Raw genomic sequence first — 24,596 nt, forward strand, 5'->3', positions numbered from 1 at the left:
AACAGCAATTAGCACAGGACCTGAAGCTCTTTCCCATTTGTTTTATTTAAAATAAAATACCAACCTTGATGTCTATATTTTCTGCATTGAATACATTAGAAAAAAAAAAAAAAAAACATTGTTAACTATTATGCAAAGGATTTTCAAATGTCCGCTGCCTTTTTTTGTTATGTCACATCAGTGTTTTGAACACGTGCATGTGCCTCTTTTATAAACGGTGAGGGTACGATGTTGTATAACTAAAGTGAGACTTTTCATAACTTTTAAGAGTGAGGCGTGTTCACTGCTTCAGTTGTGTAACTGTTCAGAAAAGGGGGGCATTTTCAGTTACATCACACACACACACACACACACACACATGCGCTACACAACTTGTTTGTGCCCCGTTTGCAAGTAAAGCCCACTCTCCTCCACTTCACATCTGGAAATAATGAAGTCAGGATGCTGCTTGTAAAACAAACATGTGTATACGCAAACATGGGAGTTACTGATATAACTAATAATATCAGTACTATACATATATACAGTAATATACATACCTGTTTAGTAGTACCTTATTGTGCAGAACTCATATAAAGTCTAAAAATGAAGTATTTTCAAAATAACTTTTCAGGACAAAAGAATTTCTTTTTTATAACGTTCAGTGTGAGTTTTTCACGAGTTGTAACTGATGTGAAATATAAAGGACTGCTGTTCTCTTTGTAATTTATTTCAGAAAATAAAAGACACTTACAATTATGATTTAATAATAATAAAATTAAATAAATAAATAAAAATAAATGCATATATAGTTTGTGCATGGAGTCAGTAACAAACTTTTTTAAATAACCTCACATTTATAAACTCCTTCATTCATTTTCTAATCGGGGCGGCTGTGGAATGCAGAAGCAAGGTAGAAACACACTCTGGACAGAGCATCAGTCCATCACAGGGCATTACACACTCACGCACACACACACACCTGTTGTCTGTTCACCTCCTAAAGTTACATAGTGCAGTTACTTCAGTTCTGAGCCCAGCAATGACTGAGGCTCCATTCTCCCTATTACAGACCAGTGAAGCATGACAGTGATTTCAAAGCTACAATTTTATGGTAAAAATACCATTGAATGTTGCTTTTAAAAAATGGTTTAATTTGCATCTGCAAAAAACAGGAAACAAAAACATGTAAATTTGTTTTTATCTTATTTATTGTTTGAATTATTGACCCTCCATTTTCTCACAGTCGTTTATTTCCTTTAGGTCCTCCTGTCTAACGTGATGTCTCTGATAAGCCCGTGGACGTGGTGGTGTCTCAGGTCATAACTGGAACAATTCAGATTGGAACGGGTAAGGTTTTATAATATCCAAAAATATGTGGATGAGTTCAGACAGCCTGTTAAGCCCGGGCAGAGCAAACAGCCACAGACAAGCCTCTGCATTTCTCTGTAATTTCCTCTCAGTTGCATCAAGATTTCAAACTAACTACGAGCCACTGTGGGTTGAAATCACTCCACAAGACAGACGTATATGAAAAAAAATGACCTGATGTTGTCCTGACTGGTTTGGATTCTCAGCTACTCTTCACTCAGCTCATCAACATCAATTAATCAATGAAGTGAAGCCCAATGAGGGTTATCTCTGGACTTCACTGACCACTCACTGATCTTTAATATTTTTTACGCTTTTATCTTGACCAGTGAGGAATGGGGTAAAGAGCGGTGGTTAAACACAAATTACCATCTGAAATTAATGTCCTTTCAGGGCATTCCAAAGCATTTCTATTTGACAGTTCACCATGAAAATATGACACAATGTAAAGGACTCTTGGCATTTTCAGATTAAGACAAACTAGGAAAAATGACAAAGCAGGAGATGCAAAGTTTTGTCCATGAGCAGTGTTATAAATGTGATGCGAATTCTTAATATGTTTCAAAATGTCTTACCGAGTTTATGCTCTTTATCTGCAAACTCACAAAACCCTGAAAGAGTGCAGTTAAAAAAACAGTAAAGTCTTCACAGATAAAACTTTCTTTTTTTAAACAGCTTACTCTTTAATATTTTTATTGAAAATATGAGGCTTACCATAATCAGGAAACTGGAAAATAACATCCAAACCCATGTTATGTTTCTTTGCCAGTTCTTCAAATTTATCCACAATTGCTTCAGGAACTTGTGGAGTGCGGCCTTTAACACAACAGGACAATCTCATAACATCGGAGTCTAACGTTAAATCCCACTGCCTGCTAAGAGTGTACATCCAGAGGAGTGTGTTCTCTGTTCTTTCACAAGAAATATCAACCCTGTTTGACCAGAGGCTATGATGTGGATTGAGCTGCTGTATTGAGCCTGGTTACTTACCATACAGTTTCAAGGTGATTTTGTTCATTCTCTTGTAAAGCAGAATGGCGTAGGAGCTGTAGTCAGTGTCTACAACACTGATCTCAATATTCATCACTGGTAAATTTCCTGCAGGAAGGAGACATAAGGGTTAATATTTTAAAAACGTTTTCATACCAAGTTTCTCCACAATCATTCATTTGCCCATTAGCTAAGACTCCTTCAATCACACACACTGCCCTCAACCTGAGAGCGAGACGAGCACATTGTCACGGTCCAAAGAAAAACATGGATGCCACGCAGAATGTTTCCAGCTGTGAAAACACATCTGACACGGAAAATCTTCAGCTGAAAGTACCTGTGTGTAAGGGCAACTCTGGAAAATGTTAAGACCTGATTCTCCAGACATTATCTAGAGTTTCACACGTTAAAAAATTGGACCCGTGTTTACGTGAGAGCAAAAAGTTGAGGTTAGATGCAGCAAAAGAGACAAAATGAGCGCTGAGTAAAAATGGAGAAAATGAGAACAGAGAAGAAAGAGAACAGAGCAAAAACAGCTAAAAAAACACAGCTTCTGCTCCTCGCTCCTGCTGCTGCTGTGCGCTCGGGGTCGGGGTGAACAGCGAGCGGCTCATTATCATTTAAAGGAACTTGTGGGGTTTTGAACGTAGCGTGTCACAGACTTTTCATTAAGCCGCATAACTGTGCTCCACAGTGGAGAAGGTGAGATTATATTTCTTTTAAACAAATTCATGTGTGACGTTATTTAGAATGCACTGTTTCACTAAGAAGAAAATAGAAAACCCTGTGTTTATTAACCCTGAGTATTTTTAGAGTGCTAACTGAGAGCCTTATTTCCCTATACACCATTTCATTGTTCCGTAAGCAGCGGTGAAATAGTAACTGCTGAGACTGATAAGTGTCGGTCTGTTGGTGTAAACAGATCAAAGAGAAGATGGCCGGAGTTACAGAAAACAGCTTTGCCCCATCTGCAGGGATGGTTTTTGGTCTCAGAAGCTGGTTCTGTTTCATGATCCAAAACTCTCAAAATCATTCAATGAGGTCAGGGCTTTGGGCTGAAAAAAAAAACCCAGCTTCTGCTTTTCTGCTTTTCGTTGACTTTTGTGTCTTTTTAATTTTCAAAGTAAGTGCTTCTCTCCACCCCACATCCTTTCAGACCCACATTGTTGCGTTGTTCTTCTCACAGTGAAGAGGTGGACACAAACACTGGTGAACACCTGAGGACTCCCCAATGCAGGGAGGATTTACCACTCTTGCTGACACACAGCACATGGTGCAGCTGATTCATGCAATGTCAGTGTCACTGACCTTTCAGGAGGAAGCGTCCAGTGCTCTTCGTAGTCTCATAGTTCTGCTGAATCTCCCAACACTGATAATTCCTGATGAGTACAAGAGGAGGAGAGGGTGGGGTTTATTATTCTTCAGTGTGCAGAAATTCAGAAGATGTCTGACTTGTATACATGACCCCAACTGTTTAAATCTGACAGAGAACTCTATCTCCCCCTAGTGGTCACTGCAATTACTCACAGTTTGGTTAAGGTGCTGATTTTTAGGGGTGAGTTGCTGGAAGTAACTGTTAAACTGATGGTGGTGCCTTCCACCTTAAATCCCTTCTCCAAAAGATACTGACACCTGGAGGCCACAGTGAGCAGGTACCACTTTCCGCTCATCTGCAACACAAACAGACGACAAGCAGAGGAAAGGAATGGAAGTCAATGTCTGCGGATATACAACCGAATCGTTATGTTGTCAACATATTCAGAATATTATTGTAATACATTCTGAGTAAATGCAACTTAACCATCTTGTTCCTACAACCTGCTCATGGCTATGACTTCATTATCACACTCTCAAGACTTACTGGTGAGTACAACTTTAAGGTAACAAAGACCATTCTGGAGAAATCTGGTTTCCACAGCAACACACACTACCGCTCCTGTTTGTTTTCATTCAGAAGCTCAGCATCTTTTAAGGTGGAAAAGTATGTTTTGAATAAGAAACTATTGTTAAGCCTTAACTGTGCATTACAAACCTGTCCCAGACTTTGGTAAGTGGTGGCCACAGGTGATTATTTTTATTAGGAAGGGATGTCACAGGCCAAAATTAACTGCTGAACAGGAGCTGGTAATAAATACCTGGTTGATGTTGATGTCTTTGGCTGGCGAGATCTCTTCCGCTGTCTTTTCTTTACTTTTGTCTCTCGGCTTTGGTTTGAATCGAGTCCTTCTTCCTTCCACGGGGTCAAAAATGCTCAGGCCCAACAACACCAGGGTTAAAAAACACACACGTAGCTGCATTGCACCTGGAAACACCAGCCACCTATTCACGATTTATAATAAGTTTTTTTCCAACCTCTCGGTTCAGTCTCAGTACTGTCTCAGTTTGTCTGCTTTTCTGCTGCAGGGTTTCTCAGTCCAGCATTGACACACAACAAACAGAATGTAACCCCAGTGAGTTTATCATTAACATGCCCCCTTTACTGGAATATGACCCCTGCCTGTCACACTGAAAAAGTACACTGTCTTTGATGCCAAATACTGAATAGCACCCTCTTGTGGACCAGTTCTTAAACATGAGTGAGTATGTATGTGAGTGAGTGAGTATGTGTGAGTGAGTCTGTCAGTAAATGGGTGGGTGAGTTACAAAAAAAGTTCCATGAGGTGCTTCACATTGGAAAAACACACATATCTCCATGTGGGGGCGTCACTTATCACAGTGACACGACTGCAGTGTCACTGCTGCACAGCTCTGGGGCCTGGGGCTGCAGGGTAATGTCCTCACCTCTGGTCACTGTTTGTGTTGAGTTTGGCGTGTTCTCTCTGGGTCAGTGAAATGGGAGGGTTGCATCGGTAAGGGCACCCGGCATAAAATCTTCACCCAGTTGGCTGTGCTCATTGTTTGATTTGCTGTGATGCCCACTAGTGGCAGCAGCCAGAAGTGGAACAACAACAGCAACTATGTCACTCAGAGATAGACATGTTTTTTCTTTGGAGTGTGATGATTTGTAAAGGACCGTCTGTGAGAAATACTTCAGAATCAAAATTGAACACATCTGAGTCAAAATCACAGAAACACTAACAACCCATGTTTATTTACAACTGTCATTTATGATCATTATAAAATCTTTAGTTGTGATATATAACAGTACACACATTGTAAGCAGCAGGTTTTATTAATACACTAATGGTACAGAGAAAGTCATTAGAACAGTAAACAAAACAGAAATTGAAACAATTTTACACCCTTATTTTTTTGGATATCAGCCTAAAAGATGACACCCAGTTCACCTCCATACATTCAATCACTGTTCCAGGCATCCAGAAAAGCCATGGGGTTATGGATATATGTGTATTGTGAAATAAATTTGTGCTGTACAAGTTTGATTGGTCTCCAAAGAAAGCAATCTTAAGATAACCAAACGTTTTTCTTAATATCACGAACTCCTGTAAAAAGATAACATGAGTTTTGTTGCCATTTGTTATCTTGTGACCACAAGAATGTTAAATAGTGATCTCAAGATAACAGCAGAAAAGTGCAGTTAACTCTCATCTTATCTGGACCTGTGTAATTATCAGTGAGAGCTCAGCCGGCTCCTGAGAGCTCATGGTCTTGATTTGTATAATAAAACACCTCCAGGGTATTGTTAGATGTAAGTGTTACTTTTCTCTGGGCTTGAAGTTCAGAGCGACGCTGTTTATGCAGAATCTCTGTCCAGTGGGATCCGGACCATCATCAAACACATGACCAAGATGAGCATCACACTGACAAAGCAAACAAAAAATAGACATTAAATAAATAGATAACCTTTTAAAATCTGTCCTGAGTGCAGTTAACCAGAGGTGTAACATTTCATTAGTATACTCAGATACATTAAGACTGCTTTTTTACATTAGCTGTCCATTCTCTCAGCTTCACTGACCACACAGCAGCACTCTGTAGCTCTAGTTACAGACTATAGTCCACCCATTGCTCTGCATACATTGTTAACCCCCTTTCCACATGTTCTTCAACACTCAGGACCCCCACAGAGCAGGTGTGATGTGGTGGTGGATCATTCTCAGCGCTGCAGTGACACTGACGTGGTGGTGGTGTGTTAGTGTGTGTTGTGCTGGTGTAGAGTGGATCAGACACAGCAGTGCTGCTGGAGTTTTTAAACCCTGTGTCCACTCACTGTCCACTCTGTGAGACACTCCTCCCTCATGGGTCCACCTTGTAGATGTAAAGTCAGAGACAGTAGCTCATCTGTCACTGCACAGTGTGTGTCCATCATCCTCTAGTCCTTCATCAGTAACAGGACGCTGTCGGCTGGATGTTTTTGGTTGGTGGACTATTCTCAGTGCAGCAGTGGGTTTAAAAACTCCAGCAGCACTACTGTGTCTGATCCACTCACACCAGCACAACACACACTAACACACCACCAACATGTCAGTGTCACTGCAGCGTTGAGAATGATCCACCAGCCACATCTTACCTGCTCTTTGGGGGTCCTGACCATTAAAAAACAGCATGAAAGGGGGCTAACAAAGTATGCAGAGCAACAAATGAACTACAGTGTTTAATTTTAGAACTACTCAGTGCTCCTGTGTGGTGAGTGAACACAATGAGGCCATATTAATATTATGACTGATGATATCATTTTTTTGTTTGAACGTTAGCCACTAGAGGTCGCAGTGGAGAAGAAGGAATCCGTTTTATTAAGGGCTACACCTCCTGTAGTGAGTGGTTTTAAGGTGGTGTCTTTAGTCAGTCTTGTTGTTCTGATGGGCATGTTCATGTCCATGGTACCTGATCTTATATTGACCACATACAGATGCATAAAAAATTAGGTTCTGGTGGTTTTAATACATCTGTTCCCTGTACCCACTTGTTTGCAGAGGACCTCTGTTCCTGTGTTCCCGAGAGAGTTATCCGGACGCCGGACGATGCTGGAGTGACTCTCATCTCTCTCCCACGTCCCATGAGCCTCGAAGAACGAGGGCCAGCCGGCTCCTGAGTCATACTTGGCCTCTGAGCTGTTAGAAATATTCACAACTTTAGAGAAAAGGAGGAAACGGGACCTCACAGCCACCAGGTGAGTAGTGACTCAGTTCCATTTGGTCAAGTAGCAGTAGTAGCAGTAGTAACAGTAAGAATACTTTCTTTTGTTGGTGTGTAGTTTAACGCAACACTGGCTTGATCATTTAAAGTCTAGCACTGACTGGACTGAGGATCATTACACTGATTACATTACGTAGATAACGGGCACTTCAGAGTTGTCCCGCCTCTTTGTTTGAGTCTCTCCAATCACAGCGTGGGCCCATGTTTATGTGAGAGCACATTTATGTCATATTTATGTTAAAGGAGCAAGGAAAATGTAGAAAATGAGAACAGCGAAGAAAGAAAACAAAGAGAAAGTGACTAAAAGCCAGCGTTCTTGCTCAGGAGGCACTGTGATTGGCCGTTCTGAACAGGGCTGTTTAGACAGGGGGAAAATGCTGCTGAAGTGTTTGATCCTTGTGGTGTTTTGACTTAACATGTCACCAATATTTCATTAAAACCCCAGAACTGAGTTCACTTACGGAAAAAACAGTATAATATATTGCTTTAACGTTATTATACGAATGGAACTTAGAAAAACGTTTACCTGAAGAGTGGAGCGTCACAGCAAACGCAGTGGTACATTCCCACTTCACTATGGTTCAAATATATTCCACTGAATGGCTGTGTGAAAGAAAACGTTTGACAGAATGTGAGAATGAGAGACAGAGATGAAGCAATATAGAAATCTGTTAAAGGTGCAGTAGGTGATTTTACTTCATTTTTAATATTAATATTAATATATTCAATGTTATCATATTATAAAATGCAGCTATCCTGGACAGGGCTCTGGTTCATCACAGGACGATATTCGTATCACATTATGTTTATTATTCAGTACTCTGTATTTTAAAGACTGTGAAATTATGAAAGTGAAGAAATAAAATGCAGTGTTTAAGGGGTTAACACACAATATTTCATGTTCTAGTTCTAAAACATTTTCAGTTTGTTCCCACACTGACCACTTCCGTGCCTTTCTCTCTGGTGACCACATACTGCTCTGGAGTGAGCTTCTTTTGCCAGTCCACAGACTCGTCGTAACGGGTTAATGATAAAAGATCTGTAAAAACAAACACTAAACAGTCAGGGTGTGAACCTTCCAGGTCTTTCTTTTAGGTTTAATTTCAGTTTATGGTCCAATGAGAGGCGTTAGTCAGGAGTGTGTTCCTCTGTGCTGCAGTTACAGTGTCTACGGGAAGACACTAGATGCTGAAACTGGTGTGAGGATTTGATGGTAATCAGTGGCAAAATCAGTGAAGCAGTAAAGTTCTGGATTAGAGGGAAGTCCATCAGTCCAGAGGGCACTGTTCCACTGCTCCACAGCCTTTATATGTCAAAGTTGGCATTGGTTATTGTAACATTAGGCTCATGTGTGGCTACTCCAGAGCCCCAGTGCTTTTCAGTGAACATATATTGAATTTCTGGGAAGGATATGGATTTGTTGTGACTGGAGCAAGTGGAAAACACTGGAAAACCCAGCATATGTTCAGCAGCGACAATGTTTCTGGTCCAGAGGTCAAAGCTTGTGCTGGGTGACACTGTAAAACCAGCTGCAAAGTTCAAGTGATATTCACCAAGCTCCTGAGCCTGTTTCCCTCATATCAGCTCTTATATTCATAACATAACAAGTTTTCAAGAATGTTCATGACCCACTGAATCCTGCTATTACACCACAGTGTTAACACAAAACACAGTGCTTAAACAGAAAATATGGGATAAAACGAGACGTTCTGATTCTGTTCCACCCCTGACGTCAAGTGCAGAGATTTTAAAAGTGCCCCGCCCCCTTGCCTGAGTCTGTCCAATCACAGCACTGGACCCAGGATTATGTGAGAGCGCAAAGACGAGGTTAAATGCATCAAAACAGACACAACAAACACAGAGAAATAAGAGCACTGAGTAAAAATGGAGAAGAGAACCAAGCGAAAACAGCTAAAAACTGTAGAGCTTCTGCTCCTCGCTCCTCACTGCTGTGTGCTCGGGGTCGGGGTGAACAGCGAGCAGCTCATTATCATTTAAAGGAACAGGCGCTGAAATCAAGCGTATTTTTAATTTCTGTGTATTGTGTATAATAACTTTTAAAAGGATTTTAGGAACAGCATATAGTGTAATATCATAAAATGTCTTTTTAGAAACTATGTTTTGATTTTATTGTCACCACCCCCTGGCATAATTATGGTACTCAAATATGATTATGGTTTTTGCCAATATTTTGGACCACTGTTCATTGTATCCTGATCCTTTATGGCTTCAAATCTGCATAAGGGCCTCTTAACTAAAACAGAAGAGTGCCGGAACAGGGAAGCACCAGAATAAGCAGAGAAACAGTGACTGGTCTACATCTAAAACAACACCAAAAATAAAAAGCCTTTCTTACCAGTCGTGGTGAAGAGTGGTCGGATCAGTACAAACCTCTTCTTAGATAACGCTGCTTTTACATGAACTCCTTTAGAAATCAGAGGAACACATCTCAAGAGTAAGCGGGACATCCTGCTGAAGGAGCTCTGCTTCCCTCCTCTTTGGGAATAAAAGCTCAGAAACTGAACTCTGAATCCTCCGTGTGTGTGTGTGTGTGTGTGTGTGTGTGTGTGTGGGTGGGGGGGGGTGCTTGGTGGTGGAATTTTGCTGCCGTTTACTCCTCATTCCCGCCCTCACACGGAGGCCAGTGTGAGACACTTAGAGAACTAGGCTGGCAGCTGATAGTGTGGGTCAAAGTTACAGAAACCAGCAGCAGCTTCCAGCCACAATGTAATGAGGACTGTTTTGACCTTATATTAATCATTAACAACAGCTTATCACCCGGTCTCATTGATACATCTAGCCTTGATTTTGAAACTCACTAGATCTGAAAATACATTACCTGCAAAAGAGCCAGGTTCATTCTCCAGTTAAAATGTGATCTATGATTATTATTATTATTATTATTATTCATTAAGACTTGTGTGGCATAGCATTGTTTCCAAACCCTGCATTTAAACCTTTTATACACTGAAATAAAATTCCTCTGCTGTTTCAGAGGATGTAAACAAAGCCATTGATGGTGGTTTGATGGAAAAAAACACAGGACAGAATTATTCAAAGTTCTGGTAATTGAAATATTTTATTTGTGTGGTAATGTTAAATATAATTTGTGCATTACTGTGATCAGAGCTCCCACTCACATTTACTCAGCACCTTTTTAGACCCCCAAAGCACTTTATATTCTTTGGAGCATTAGGGAGTTGCCACAGTCTTCGCCAATGTACAGCATCCAATCGGACGATGCTATAGCAGTCGATCTGCACCACACAGCAGCTGTTAAGTCGGGAGGAGACACAGCAAGGAAGGAAATAACCAGTCCATCAGAGTGCATCACATATTCATCCAGTCACCTCACACACTCTCTGCAAAGAAATGAAAAGAGGATCCAACCCAGGAGAGGGAAAGCGAGAGAGAGGGAGAGCGAGAGAGAGAGAGATCTCAGCCACTTGGTTTTGGAGCAGGAGAGTTTGAGCCGTGGTGATCCAGGGCTTATCCATTGCAGAGACCTGCTGAGGTTTATCATTGTCCTGTCTCCGTCTATCACCGCAGATCTCAGATCATCTGGTACTGTGTAGCTGCAGGTGATCCACACTTCATGAGGTTGCCAGGTTGGTGCATGAGGTCTATAATGTATCTCTGGAATTGGGGGTAGGATCCAGGTTTTTTGGGGCTGCTGAGAAGAACTTCGTTCCAGGCGCGATTGTACTCTCCCCTCACCAAACTGCAGCTCACTCCAATCCTGTCGGCTAAAGCCTGCAGAGTACAAAATACAAGCAAACAATGATAGTGAGGATAAAATGATTCTTCATATAAAATACGCACGTACGGTTTGCCCTCTGTAGTTCATGAGTGTAGGCATGCGAGGAGTGTGGAAGTATGTGTTTTTAGTTTTCTCTTTGTTCTTAACATACAAATGCAGTTTTGACCACACATTAAAAGGGAAGTGGAAGAAAAATATCACTTGTCCCACCTCCTAGTGTGAGTCCATCCAATCACAGCATTAGACCCACATTTATGTGCGAGTGGAAACGAAGTTAAACGCAGCAAAGCACACACAATGAGTGCGGAGAAATAAGAGCACTGAGTAAAAACTGAGAAAAGGAGAACGAAGAAGAAAGAGAACCAAGCGAAAATGGCTAAAAACCAGAGCTTCTGCTCATCGCTCCTCACTGCTGTGTACTCAGGGTCGGGGTGAACAGCGAGCGGCTCGTTATCATTTAAAGGAACAGGTGCTGAAAGCGGGCATTCTGAAAAGGGCTGTTTACACAGGGGGAGAACACTGCTGTGGGGCTCGTGGGGTTCTGACCAAAGCAGGTCTCAGGCATTCCACCGTGGAGAAGAAGCAGATGAAAGGTGCTGAATATGGTGGAAAGAGCAGTACCTTGTAAAGCAGGGCTCTGTGGTAGTAGGTGCCTTTTTTGATCTTGCCGATGGGGATGATATTGGACTTCATTGCAAACTTCAGCTCACTGATGTGAAGATCCCAAGCAAAGTCGTGCTGCTTTTCTATATCCACCGGACCCCCCATTGCATCACAGACCAACCTGGGGGACATTCATCACACAGAACTTCAGTATTAATAGCTATGTTTGAAAATTTGGATCTGAATAGCATCAACAGAAATGCAAGATTACAGTGTAAGGGAATTGGTGTATATGACAGACATTGAATTGAAGAGCTTATGCACCATAGAATGGGTCACCATTTACGTTTATTACAGGTTCTCTGGGACATCCAGGCCTTTAGGTGTCAGTGTAATCTCTGTGTCATAATATGAAGAAGTATCAGTGGAAAAATGACTTCTCTTTTAAATGGGTGAAGAATCCTCATTAAATTATATTTTAAATCTTCGATTTTTAAGAGTTAGGAATTATTGGGTGAATACAGATTTTCCACTCTGTCTCTAAGATGCTCCAGCTTTGTGGGAGCTTGTTATCATAGAAAGAACCTCACTTAGCTAAAGAATTGTAAACCTCAGCCACTTGGTTCTGGGGCAGGAGAGTTTTAGCCGTGGTGACCAAGTCGTGAAAGGCAGAGTCAAAGGGCAGGGTCCAGGGCTTCTCCATTGCAGCGACCTGCTGAGGTTTATCATCGTCCTGTCTCCCTCCAACCATCGTTTTACTAAAAAAATCAGAGATATTGAGTGGAGTGAATAAGTCAGTTCAGTTCTGATCATGGATTTACATCATGGCATTAGGTATAACGGACTGTATGAAGTCATTTATCCCAATTAGGGTCACTGTGGGACTGGAGTGTGAGGTGTTTGGGTGTAAGGCAGTAGAGGGCGCCATTGACACTAATGTATAAAACCAACTAATGGGTTAAGACATGGTCTTAAGCTTAGAAAAGTGAGCTTGGTACCAGAAGGTCACTGGTTTAATTCGTGTGACAGAGCAGCACCGTCTACTCCATCAACATCAACGGCTGAGATGCCCTTTGAGCAAGGCAACTACCCCACAACTGCCCCCCCCCCCCCCAAGCATGATCACATTTTTATTTTTACATCTCCAGTGTAATGCACACTCATACACACACCTGGGAGTTATGATGCTCCCTTTGCTGCTCTGAACAGATGACGTTCGAGTTTCTGTCGGACTGCCCTGCTGTCTGTCCTCCGCAGATTCAGCAGTCACACTGTAAACAGAACAAAATAAATGCTATGTTATTACTCTCTCCACATCAGCATTTACAGCATAACTGTGCCTCGTCCTTCGCAACAATCATCACTGCTTGAACGCTGTCTACAAAAATGTAAAACTCCAGCAGCACTGCTGTGTCTGATCCACTCGTACCAGCACAACACACACTAACACATCACCACCACCACCACGTCAGTGTCACTGCAGCGCTGAGAATGGGTGAAAGGGGCTTAACAAAGGGTGCAGAGCAACAGATGAATTACAGTAATTGTAGAACTGCAGTTAAAATAATGGAGAGTGAATGGAGACGTAAGGAGGCGCCTTTAATGTGATGGGTGGTCTGTGTAGTCCTAATGAAACGTAGGTGGTAACTAACAGTAACAATAACCTTAAACACTGCCAGCGTCACCACAGTCTCACGTTTACAACATCAAGCTTATCTGAGCGAGGTTAGCCAACACCTTTTATGGAGCTGGAACAAGGTCATGCATACGGCCCGGTGCAAAAGTGAGAGACCACCCTACGTTTACCAAATTCACTGTTATCATAGCCGTTACGTACAAGTTGTATGTAACAATATTCCACAGGACATTTGGTAAAATGTTCACTACGAAATAGGTTCAAAAGCTTTATAATATGAGATAAATAGACACTTTATTATCCCAAAGGAAATCACAAGGATGTTATGAAAGATTTGAGGAACTTGTGAACATGGGAAATCAGAAAATGTCACCAGCTTTTAAGACTGAACTTGTTAGTGTGAAAGCATTGGTGTCAACATAAATTAATGAAGGGTGGTCTCTGATATTTACACAGCACTGTACATCCATTGAAAACCTACTAGCTTTCTAGTCTCTTAATGACGGAACCACAGCACGCGCACACACACACACACACACACACACATACACACACACAATCTTGTATCTGTGAATTGTGGGGGCATTACATGCACTTACATTCATTTTGTGGAGACTAGCCATTAATTTTTCTATAATTACTCCCAACTTAGCACTAACTCTAACTTTAACCTTGACTTTAAAACATGTCTTCACCTTAAAATGTAATGATTCACACTGTGGGGACCAACTGGACCCCACAACGTGAATGTGTAAAAAGGTTTTGGCCTCCATAATGTGATATATACCTGGTAAACACACATATACACACACACACACAAACCTCTGTGGTGACACACTGCAGAGTCATTAACATGCTCTTCTGGCAGCAAGAGGGAGTTATGGGCTTGAGCCTCAGTTGCGTAACACAGAAGAGTTTAATATTCCAGTGAGAGTGTGAGCTAGTGCCGCCAGATCAATGTGGAGTTTAGAGCCTCAGTGTGGAAGTCTTCACCAAAAACAAAGAGTACATTTGCCTTTAAATGGAGTTGGTCAACATTGAAAAGATCAATTTCACAGTTTAAAACAAAGAGGTGAGGAGCACAGAACAGTGACCTGAAGGAAAACGCTGAGGCTGCATTCACACAATATGCATAAGGAAGGGGAGAGTTAGGTTGGAGTTGAGTGAGGTTGATCCCAGACTCCAACATCAGTTAATGTGTTTGGGATTAAATTGGATAACAAGATGCAAGGACAGTTGGTTGCTAAGGCTTTATTTTTAAAAACAGAGATTTTTCTCTCTCGGTTTTTGAAAACATCCCCGTGTGGACGAATACAAAAACGGCTGCATTCTCATGCCAGTCCAGTAGAGGGCCAAAGAAGCCTCTTAAAGAAAGGCTTCAAAACACCACGAAACATGAGAGTACCACGGTGGTTTAAAGTCAAATCACTCCATACTCCCTATGTAGTGCACCACACGCCATGAAATTACTGAATCTAGACCTTAATAGTGACCTATTTCTAACACAACATCATTTATATTTACTAATATGTGGGAATCTGAAATCTAGTGCTAGCTGCGTGTAGTTTAATGACTGATGTAATTCACTATAGAGTGAGTGAGGAGCTGTTTGAGTTTCAGAGGCACTGTGTTACATCAGCGTTTCCAAAAATATCAGTTTTCTTTCATCCACACAAGAACAGTGACAATGACTTTTTCAAAAATATCCACCTTGGAGAGTATTTTCAAATACCTCAGCCTCCCATCAATTTTCGTGTGGACAGGAGGCCAAAAACACAAAAACCTCAACTTTTAAAAATAAACAGATCTGTGAGGACAGGGCCTAAATTAAACCTATAAAAATCAGCTTGATGATTACTCCAGTAATATTGTGCTTTCAATGACACTTCACGGCGGCACGGTGGCGCAGCAGGTAGTGTCGCAGTCACACAGCTCCAGGGGCCTGGACTGACTGTCTGTGAGGAGTTGGTGTGTTCTCCCCGTGTCCGCGTGGGTTTCCTCCGGGTGCTCCGGTTTCCTCCCACAGTCCAAAAACACACGTTGCAGGTGGATTGGCGACTCGAAAGTGTCCGTAGGTGTGAGTGTGTGAGTGAATGTGTGTGTGTCTGTGTTGCCCTGTGAAGGACTGGCGTCCCCTCCAGGGTGTATTCCCGCCTTGCGCCCAATGATTCCAGGTAGGCTCTGGACCCCCCGCGACCCTAAATTGGATAAGCGGTTACAGATAATGGAATGGAATGACACTTCACTCGTTGTTGTGTGAAACTGTGAAATATGTGGTGAAACCCCAGCCCTTGGATTTGACCTACTGCTCCGGAGGTTTTCCATTAACTGCGATGACGGCTCGTTTCTGGTTGAGCACCTGCTTGGCTAAATCTTCCAGGACTGGGACCCTCTCTCCCTCTCTGACCTGGAAACCAAGAGAGAAGGAAAGTTAGCAGATAGGGGTTAGAGGACAGCTTTTCTGTCAGTGGGGGAAGCACATAGATCTAGCCCCCTGTGCCCCAAGGAACTCTGAAACTTGAGGGAATGGGACCCTTCTGGCAAGGGTAGGACCAAGTGAGGAAACATCTCACACCCTGGGGATGCTGGACACAGAGGTGGGACATAAACGAGGTTTGCTTAGGTGGCAAAGCATGAGTCTGTGGTGCAGTCCAGACCCGGTTCATGTCCCACTGCAGGTGAGCAGGTCATCTCTCATGATTGCATGTCTGGGTTCCACAGGGTGTGTGAGACATCTCCTTGATTAAGGGTAAGGCCACCCTGCTGCTCCCAGTTAAGGTTTTCATTACCAGTCCATTTCCCTACTGCCCAGTGATTTGGGGCAGGTGCTGAATCCACCACGACCCTGAACTTGATAAGTGTTTACAGACAATAAATGAATGAATGATGTCATTTTTCCTAGTGCTGCTTTAAAAAGAGGCCTGTACAAAACATATGGCACATTTTAAAGTTTGATTTCATCTGGACAGTGGTACTGAGCTTATGAACCTGTCCTGGGTCGTAGAAGCCATCAGTGATGATATCAGTGTGGGAGAGGCATCCAGTAAGGCTGTATTTTACTGAGAGGTTGCTCTCCAACAGTTTCTTCAGAGCCTCCTGACTGAATTTACTCCTGCGGTTGACTGAGCTGTTAATCTCCTGGAGGATTTCAAGAGCCCTGTCATTAAAAGAATGAATGAGGAACACCATTAATGTCTGCCATGAAACATCAGTGTAAACAAATACTTAAAAACAAATGCCACTGAAGGTAATGCATGTATACCCATATGGAAATCTCTGATACTGGAGATTTAGCCCCATCTGTTGGCTCTTCTTTATCATTACAGCTATTGCTTTTTGTAAACACTGCCTCTTCTCATGTTTCTTCAGAAGTGAAGGGTATTAATCCGGGGGTTGTTCCCCTTTGCTGAAAGAACAGCTTGTACTCTTCTGGAAAGGCTTTACACAAGATGGATTTGATGGCATTCAGCCATGAGCAAATGCTTGGAGTCAAGCACTGATGTTGGACCATTAGTTCTGGGTTAAAACAGCATGAAAATATTGTGCCTCTGCATTTACGTAATACATGGCAGAGAACACACACAACTGGGGAGCAGTTGGGGATTAGGTGCCTTGCTCAAGGGCACCTCAGCTGTGAATGTTGAAGGAGGAGACAACACTGTTCCTTCACTTCCTCCCCTCCCCCAGTTTTCCTGCTGGTCCTGAGGATCCAACCAGCGACCTTCGGGTTCCAAGCTCATTTCTCTAACCATTATGGCCAGAGTTGCCTTAAAACTGTAGCTCTGTACCAGGGTCAGAGGATGGATCTTGGAGGAGTGTCATATCCCTCTACACAATACTTGGTATTGACCAGAATTTAGACCAGAACTGCCTACATTAATTGTAATAAATATTAATGAATATTGGACCTCACCCTAGTTTGCACACCTCTGTAGTAGTTGGCTCATCGTTCGCACACACTGTGATGGCCCAGCATGCACTGCGTCGGATTTCAACATCGTTGGATTTCAGCAGTTTGACCAGTGGAGGCAGAACTCCGGCATTTCTCAACTGAACATGCAAAAAATATTCTCAGTTAGAAATACTTAGCCCACACCAGTGAATACAACTGAGGCTTTAATCTTCTATGAAGAATGTTGAAATATTTCTGTGAGAACCTGATGATACAGGACCATTAAGTACTGATGTTGTCATGCTCTTGTATCTAGTACTGATACCTCTCCTCTTCCATCTGCATCACAGGCGAGTGCAGCCACAGTCTGCGTGGAACTGATGAGTGTGTTTTTGTCGGGGGACTGCAGCGGCTGCATCAGCGCCTGCGCAGCTCCACATGTGATGATGCTGTGGCGCAGAGCCTCCTGTGAAGCCAGGTTGGTCAGCACAGACGCAGCATGGTCTGCTGCCCTCAAACGGCCGTCCTGCAGAATTTTCACCAGGAGAACTTCTCCTCCCGCTTCAGAGACGACTCTGAGAACAGACAAGGAGTCAATAAACACTGCTCTTAAACCAGGTTTCTGTCTCAATTTTGTAGACAACTCCTGCTTTTTTTTTCAGAAATGTTAATGTGGAAACAGCTTATAAAAATCTCTAGGCAAAACACAACATGGAGCAGCTGAACATGAGCTGAAAATTGTCATGGTAAATGCTGAATGTACAAAGCTATGGCTGACTGAAAACTGTGTGGAAACTTTGTCATTTATTTGCCCAAACAGTGCTGTAATGATCCAATAAAATGCCATAATATCCTGAAGAATTTGAGTGGGCTATACACTTTCCAGATTGTTAGAAATTAAACCATGTTTGCTGCTGAGTTGAAATATCCAACATCGTTCTTCAGAATCATATACAGCACCTTTAATATAGGTAGTTAATATTATGCATACTGCATTAGTGTATGTTTGTGTATTTGTTTAGTACTCACAGTGCATTGGGCTCATTTCTAAAGGTCAGACTGGACAGGGCTTGAGCTGCAGCCTCCTTAACCTCAACTCCCTCATTATTCAGCATCTGAACAATGGGTCTGATTCCATCTAAAATACACACACTTTCATTACTCTATGGGTACTCTATGGGTCTTCAGATCAACACAAGTATTTAGATGATCCAGCAAAACAAAATATCTTGCCAAAAAATAAGAAAGCCGGTCTTTAACTATGTCGTATCGTGTTTTTAATGTATTGCAAGTTACATAACGAACCTCAATATGTCATATTATACAGGCATGTAGCTGGATTTAATGGCATTAATAACCTTTAGATCAAACACTAAAGTAGGACTGTTACCGAGAAGTCTGAATGTATCTTTGCTGCTTGTGTTTTTGCCCATTTCTGCGATGGCCTGACACACAGCAGCTCGTACCCCACTGTTCTCCAGCACCAGCAAGTCTGTCAGTGTCTTCTCTACATCTTGCTCATGGAGGATCTTTCTGTTCTCACCTAAACACACACAACACCACAGTATTGCATTTTCATGATATTGCTATTTTATTAACCATCCAAAACGACCCGTGTTTATATGACGATGATGAAGTTAACAGAGCAAAAGATCCGTAATTAAATCAACACTAATAAGATTCTTTATTTTTACTCCTGGGCTCCCCCTACAGTTCATTCATTCATTATCTGTAACCGCTTATCCAATTCAGGGTTGTGGTGGGTCCAGAGCCTACCTGGAATCATTGGGCGCCAGTCTTTCACAGGGCAACACAGACACACACACACACACACATTCACGAGTCACCAATCCACCTACCAAAGTGTGTTTTTGGACTGTGGGAGGAAACCGGAAACCCACGCAGACACGGGGAGAACACACCAACTCCTCACAGACAGTCACCCGGAGCAGGAATCGAACCCACAACCTCCAGGCCCCTGGAGCTGTGTGACTGTGACACTACCTGCTGCGCCACCGTGCCGCCCTCCCTACAGTTGCAGAGTGTAATTCACTTTTAGAGCACTGTGCTGAAATCAAGGGGAAGGGAGGGGTGGTGGTTTCTAATCCTCCTCCGAAAGTTACATAGTGTGGTTTCTACAGTGCTGATCCCAGAACAGCAACAACACAGGCTCTATTCTCCCTATTACAGCTCAGTGGAGCAGCACAAATGATTTAAAAACTGATTTGGCTGGTTAACTCCCAGTCACTTTGTTTACATCTCAACCAATGAATCATGGAAACTTTTGAAAGATCAGTGGAGTTCCCCTTCAGCAGAGTTCATTGTCTTTACAAAAGCACACCAGAAGGCAGGGTGAGTGAGTGTGTTTGCGTACTGCTTTGTGCCACTCTAGTGATGGCTTTGACTGCGCTCATCTGGACCTCAGGTGAGTTGGGTGTGGTGATGAACTGCAGCAGTTTTTCCAGTCCTCCTGTTTCCTTAAAGAGCTTCACAGCCTCTGTGTCCTCCAGGCAATTTGAAATGACCCTCAGAGCGTCCGCGTGAAGATCGCTGAACTCCTGCCAAACAGAGCCACATCTCAGGTGACAGGGTGATTTAAAGCGGTCGGCAAAGTCAGCACACAGCTAAGAGCAATTCTGCAAGTTCACTCACCCTCATTTGCATTGTGAGCTATTACCACAGACACTGTCATACACTATATGTCCAAAGGCTAATGGATTTTCTTCTAATAAGAGCTATTTTAAGGTGCACCCAATGGCTTGTATAATTTTGCTGTAAAAATATGATCTACATTTACCTAGATTTCTATTGTACTACATAATTTGAACACAGCAGATGTTCTTCACACTGTAAAAAATTAATTAAGAATGGTCCAATAGAAATGCTCAAAAATGACTTGGAATAAAATCTTTTTACATTGACTTTCACTGAATGTTAAGAAGTTACTATTTTGAATATACAAATATTTATTTAGACAGTGATGATTATATCCATAGCCATGACAGAATGGGAACGACTAGAGCACACACATTATTTTAAGGTCATGTTCAGTCCAAAGCCTTGGCACCAGAGATTATTACCCCTTCCATATTGGGCTGTGTTCACAGGAGTGATGGAGCACTATCTAATACCGCTGGGATGAGCTGGAGTGGCATTTCTGATCCATAACTAATCGTCCAACAGCAACACCTGACCTCCCTGATGTTTTTGTGGCTGAATGCCATCTAATCCTCCCAAGAATTTTTCAACATGTAGTATAAAGCCCTCCCAGAATTGCAGATGCTATAACTAACTATACCAAAGGGAGGGGGGGGCTACCTATTCATTTTAAACATGGGATGAACATGTGGCCACAGCTGTAGTATGCAACACAGTGAGGCTGATTAAAATGAAATCTAAGACCACGATGTTACCTGTGGTGGTCCTGATCTTACTCTGTTCGTGAGGATCTCCATCAGTGTGTTGAATCCCTGCTTTTCTCTGAAAGCTGCTTTGGACGCATGGTCTTTGGTGATGTTCTCCAGAGTCTGTAAAGTGAGCTGCTGAATTACAGGGAAGTCTGAGCGCAGCAGCTCCAGAAGTGGAGGGAGTCCACTTAACTGATGCACTGCCATGCGACTAGCCTGGTCCTACATTTGGGGAACACAGTTAAAAAAAAAAAAAGCATGATCAGATGACAGCAGTGTCCCCAATGGAGATGGACAAAGACAAATGTTCATGGACTTGCTTACAGGCCATTGTCTGTGTCACTTCATGGACGTTTGCTGAAAATGACAAGTCCGTCTCAGCACCTAATTTTGCACCAATGTTAGTTTATCAGAAGTGGCAGCTTCCATTGTTCAAACCTCTATTAACATTAATACCTGCCTTTAATCTCAACAGACTAAACAACTTCCTGACCCTTAGGTGTCAACTCCTAAGGACACCTATGGACACTTTTGAATAGTCAGTCCACCTAACAGCATGTGTGTTTGAACTGTGGGACGAAACCAGAGCATCTGGTGGAAACCCACGAAGGCACAGGGAGAACTCACCACACTCCTCACAGACAACGACCCAAGGCAGGGTTGGAAAATGCAACACTAGAACCCTGAAACTGTGATAGCAGCACTACCTGTGACACCAGTGTGCCACCCATTCATGTAAACATGAAACTCAGGGTTTTTAACCCTAGGCTAAAGATGTCAGAATCCAAACCTATCGATTGCATATCAGGCAATTTAACATATTACTGTGTATTAACACAGTACCTGAACCAGATTGAAGATGCATTCCACAGAGTTCTTTGTCACATCAGGATCTGAGCTGGACAGAAGACGGATAAGAGGTTCAAGCCCATTGTGATCAAAAATCTGGACTTTGCAAGTGGAGTCCACCGAGAGAGATGCCAAGCACAGAGTGGCAAATTCATGCAGAACCACATCCTCTGTGTGGAGACAACAAACACAAAGACCAGTGGAGACATAAAGGTCAGCTCGTGCATTTTGGTTACAAGCTCCCTGTAAAAGGTCTGAATCTATTTTTTTTTTCTGAGTCTGGTTTAATAAATTTCAAAACATGTGCTCACAGAATAAAAGCCTGTTAATGTACCTTCAGGTGATAATTTGCTGATGATTGAGGGAATGATGTTTAGTTTCTTCAGAAGTCTTCTGACACCGTCTGTTGACATTATGCAACAATACTCACAATTAAGGCTTTATAATCAATATATAATGGTGGTGGATCATTCTCAGCGCTGCAGTGACACTGACGTGGTGGTGGTGTGTTAGTGTGTGTTGTGCTGGTGCGAGTGGATCAGACACAGCAGTGCTGCTGGAGTTTTTAAATCTTGTGTCCACTCACTCTTAGACACTCCTCCCTCGTTGGTCCACCTTGTAGATGTAAAGTCAAAGACAGTAGCTCATCTGTCGCTTCATCAGTGGACACAGGACCCTGTCGATTGGGTGTTTTTGATTGGTGGACTATTCTCATTCCAGCAGCAGCACTTAAAGATTTAAAAACTGTAGCAACACTGCTTTGTCTGATCCACTCGGCTGATCTTGTTGTATTAGTAATTGAATAATCTACAGGTTATTTTAAATATTCATTGTATAATCAAGTATTGAAAATGGGAGACACAATAAAACTGATTTAACTATACAACGACTACAATAACAGAGAACACAGAATAAAATGCTTATAAAGGAGGTGTGTGTCTATTTCTATTTGTATAAATATAACTTTCAATTCTGTTTAAATGTTAAGTTTATCCACAAATAGATACAATTTTTTTCTTTCTTTTTTTTTGCTCACGCACTGTTAGAAGCCATGACTCCCAGAGCCATTAAAGCATTTCTGCGAACAGTCTTGTCCTGGTGAGAGATGAGTCGAGTGAGCGGCTCCATGGCTCCAAGACCCAGCAAAGTGCTCCTGTTCTCATCTCCTAGAGAATAACGGTAAAACACACACACACACAGAGAAAGGTCAATACACAGAGGCTTCATGAGGACGACCAATTAGCTTTAAAAAACATTTTAGCTACATAGCACTCTGGAACCTTTCTCTGCAAATCTGTGGATGGCTTCACAAGCTTTGGCTAGAACTTCTTCCTCTGGTGAGTCAAGCATCAGGACCACTGTCTCTGGCTTCCGACTCTCGATAGGCAGAGGGTCAAACTGAAACATACATGCAAACGTACACATGTGAGAATGTGAAAATGAATACATACAAGACATTCATATATTCCTTCTATCATCTTCTGTAGGCACTTCATAGATCATCATTCACTGATCCAACTTGAAGGAGAATATATCATTTGAGAAGTCATTTATTAACAAGAAAATGCCTCACCACATCTTTAGGGGGTGGCTCAGGTTCTTTCTTTACTGCCTTCCCCATTCTGTTTCAATAATAGGAAAACAGACACAGTATATAACATATTAATTCAATTTCTTCTAATATCACTCAAGGCACAAGACTGGCTGCCCCCAAATATACTTTCATAAAAACTGGACATTTAGTTATAGTTATTTAATTAAACGTTGATTAGGTTAATTAAGAGGTTGGGTAAATAAGAAGGACTAACTTTACTGATGTTAAACACAGCAGGAGTGAATGATGTTATGACCCATATGTTAGGATTATAGCTAACATTAACTCACCAAAACACAGCAATGTTCTGATTCTAGCAGATTAACAGTGGATTTTAAAAGTTATATACCACTTTACGTTTACAGAAACATGCCTGAAATGACTAATTACCTTCTATCTGTTTAAAGAAATGTGTATAAAGCAGGTTGTTCAATTCTGACGGCCTGAGTGTGACCTGAGCTGTGTGTTGAGCGTGCAGGAGTTGCTAGGCGACCTGCTCAGCAGAAGGAAGGAGGGTGCAATTAAAGGGCAAGTACACTACATTTATTTTACATTTAGAGTTTGTCCAAAACAGTGCACTATTCACTATATGGTGCACTATTTGTGGTCCTTACCTTTTATAGTAGTGTCCAAAAATATAGTGGAATTGCATACACTCCAACTATCCCACAAAGCACCTCAATACTTGTTTACAACCTACGTACCCTAGCAGTTACGGCTATTTCAAACATGCCTTCAGTTTGACACCTCCCCTGTGTTCTTATGTATGGTAGCCCTAAAAGGCCATGTTTTCATATGTGCTACACACCATTTTATTGTAATAAGTTCATTTTACTTGCTTCATTGAGAAAATGTATTATTTATTTAATTTTTGCAGCATAAATGTTTGTTAAGGTAATAAATGAATGGTGTATTATTAATGTTAAAAGAGTTTCCTGCCTGCCTCCCAAAGTTACATAGTGCAGTATCTGCAGTGCTGAGCCTGAAGTAGCAATGACCAATGCTCTGTTTTCCCTATTACAGCTCAGTATTACAATGATTTTGAAGCTGTAGTTTTAAGTTAAAAACACTACTTAGAATTGATTTAATTTGCTATCACTATAAAATGTCAACAGGTGATTTTTTTTTTTATAACTATGGTCGTTATGACGTCTGTGCTTATAGCTTGAGACCCAGTTCAGGTAATGAATGATTTCGGACACTACCTCATGTGGGTTTTTACCAAATAACGTGGATTATGGGTAATCTGATATATTTTAGTGCACATGGGTTGTACACTACTCTTTGCAATGCACTGTGGGATTGTTTGAGTGCACTGAAAATTGTCCAGTATGTTTTTGGACACTACTACAAAATGGCAGAACCCCAAAATAGTGCGCCATATAGTGAATAGCACAGTTTCTGACACAGATTGGAAG

The 24,596-nt window shown here is 41.9% G+C and overlaps 3 protein-coding genes across 5 annotated transcripts; all 3 read right to left on the minus strand.

The window, feature by feature from the left end:
- Window positions 1-1,077: 1,077 nt before the first annotated feature.
- c8g (complement component 8, gamma polypeptide) lies at window positions 1,078-4,753 on the minus strand. The gene is made up of 7 exons (XM_066642043.1): window positions 4,476-4,753; window positions 3,868-4,010; window positions 3,649-3,719; window positions 2,341-2,448; window positions 2,065-2,166; window positions 1,926-1,961; window positions 1,078-1,305 (listed from the first exon to the last, which is right to left on the minus strand). Exons 1-7 carry the CDS (start codon window positions 4,635-4,637, stop codon window positions 1,295-1,297), a joined length of 633 nt encoding a protein of 210 aa, XP_066498140.1. The 5' UTR covers window positions 4,638-4,753; the 3' UTR covers window positions 1,078-1,294.
- Window positions 4,754-5,477: 724 nt separating this feature from the next.
- Window positions 5,478-9,968, minus strand: msrb2 (methionine sulfoxide reductase B2). Its single transcript, XM_066678134.1, has 5 exons — window positions 9,794-9,968; window positions 8,379-8,476; window positions 7,964-8,040; window positions 7,205-7,352; window positions 5,478-6,101 (listed from the first exon to the last, which is right to left on the minus strand). The coding sequence occupies exons 1-5, from the start codon at window positions 9,903-9,905 to the stop codon at window positions 5,997-5,999; spliced, it is 540 nt and encodes a 179-aa protein (XP_066534231.1). The 5' UTR covers window positions 9,906-9,968; the 3' UTR covers window positions 5,478-5,996.
- Window positions 9,969-10,530: 562 nt separating this feature from the next.
- On the minus strand, window positions 10,531-23,665 carry armc3 (armadillo repeat containing 3). Of its 3 annotated transcripts, none has more exons than XM_066678132.1 (18): window positions 23,569-23,665; window positions 23,158-23,206; window positions 22,865-22,982; window positions 22,625-22,750; window positions 21,919-21,987; window positions 21,579-21,754; window positions 20,763-20,957; window positions 19,703-19,886; window positions 18,719-18,871; window positions 18,358-18,466; window positions 17,654-17,903; window positions 17,350-17,486; window positions 16,425-16,593; window positions 15,743-15,843; window positions 12,973-13,071; window positions 12,391-12,558; window positions 11,819-11,981; window positions 10,531-11,190 (listed from the first exon to the last, which is right to left on the minus strand). In XM_066678132.1, the coding sequence occupies exons 2-18, from the start codon at window positions 23,203-23,205 to the stop codon at window positions 10,990-10,992; spliced, it is 2,466 nt and encodes an 821-aa protein (XP_066534229.1). In that variant the 5' UTR covers window position 23,206; window positions 23,569-23,665; the 3' UTR covers window positions 10,531-10,989. The 3 variants fall into 3 exon arrangements, with proteins under 3 accessions (XP_066534229.1, XP_066534228.1, XP_066534230.1); XM_066678131.1 differs by having other exon boundaries at window positions 20,742-20,957; XM_066678133.1 differs by lacking the exons at window positions 22,865-22,982; window positions 23,158-23,206; window positions 23,569-23,665 and having other exon boundaries at window positions 20,742-20,957; window positions 22,621-22,641.
- Window positions 23,666-24,596: the final 931 nt, after the last annotated feature.

Source organism: Hoplias malabaricus, chromosome 1, assembly GCF_029633855.1.
Source record: "Hoplias malabaricus isolate fHopMal1 chromosome 1, fHopMal1.hap1, whole genome shotgun sequence".
Classification (NCBI taxonomy): Eukaryota; Metazoa; Chordata; class Actinopteri; order Characiformes; family Erythrinidae; genus Hoplias; species Hoplias malabaricus.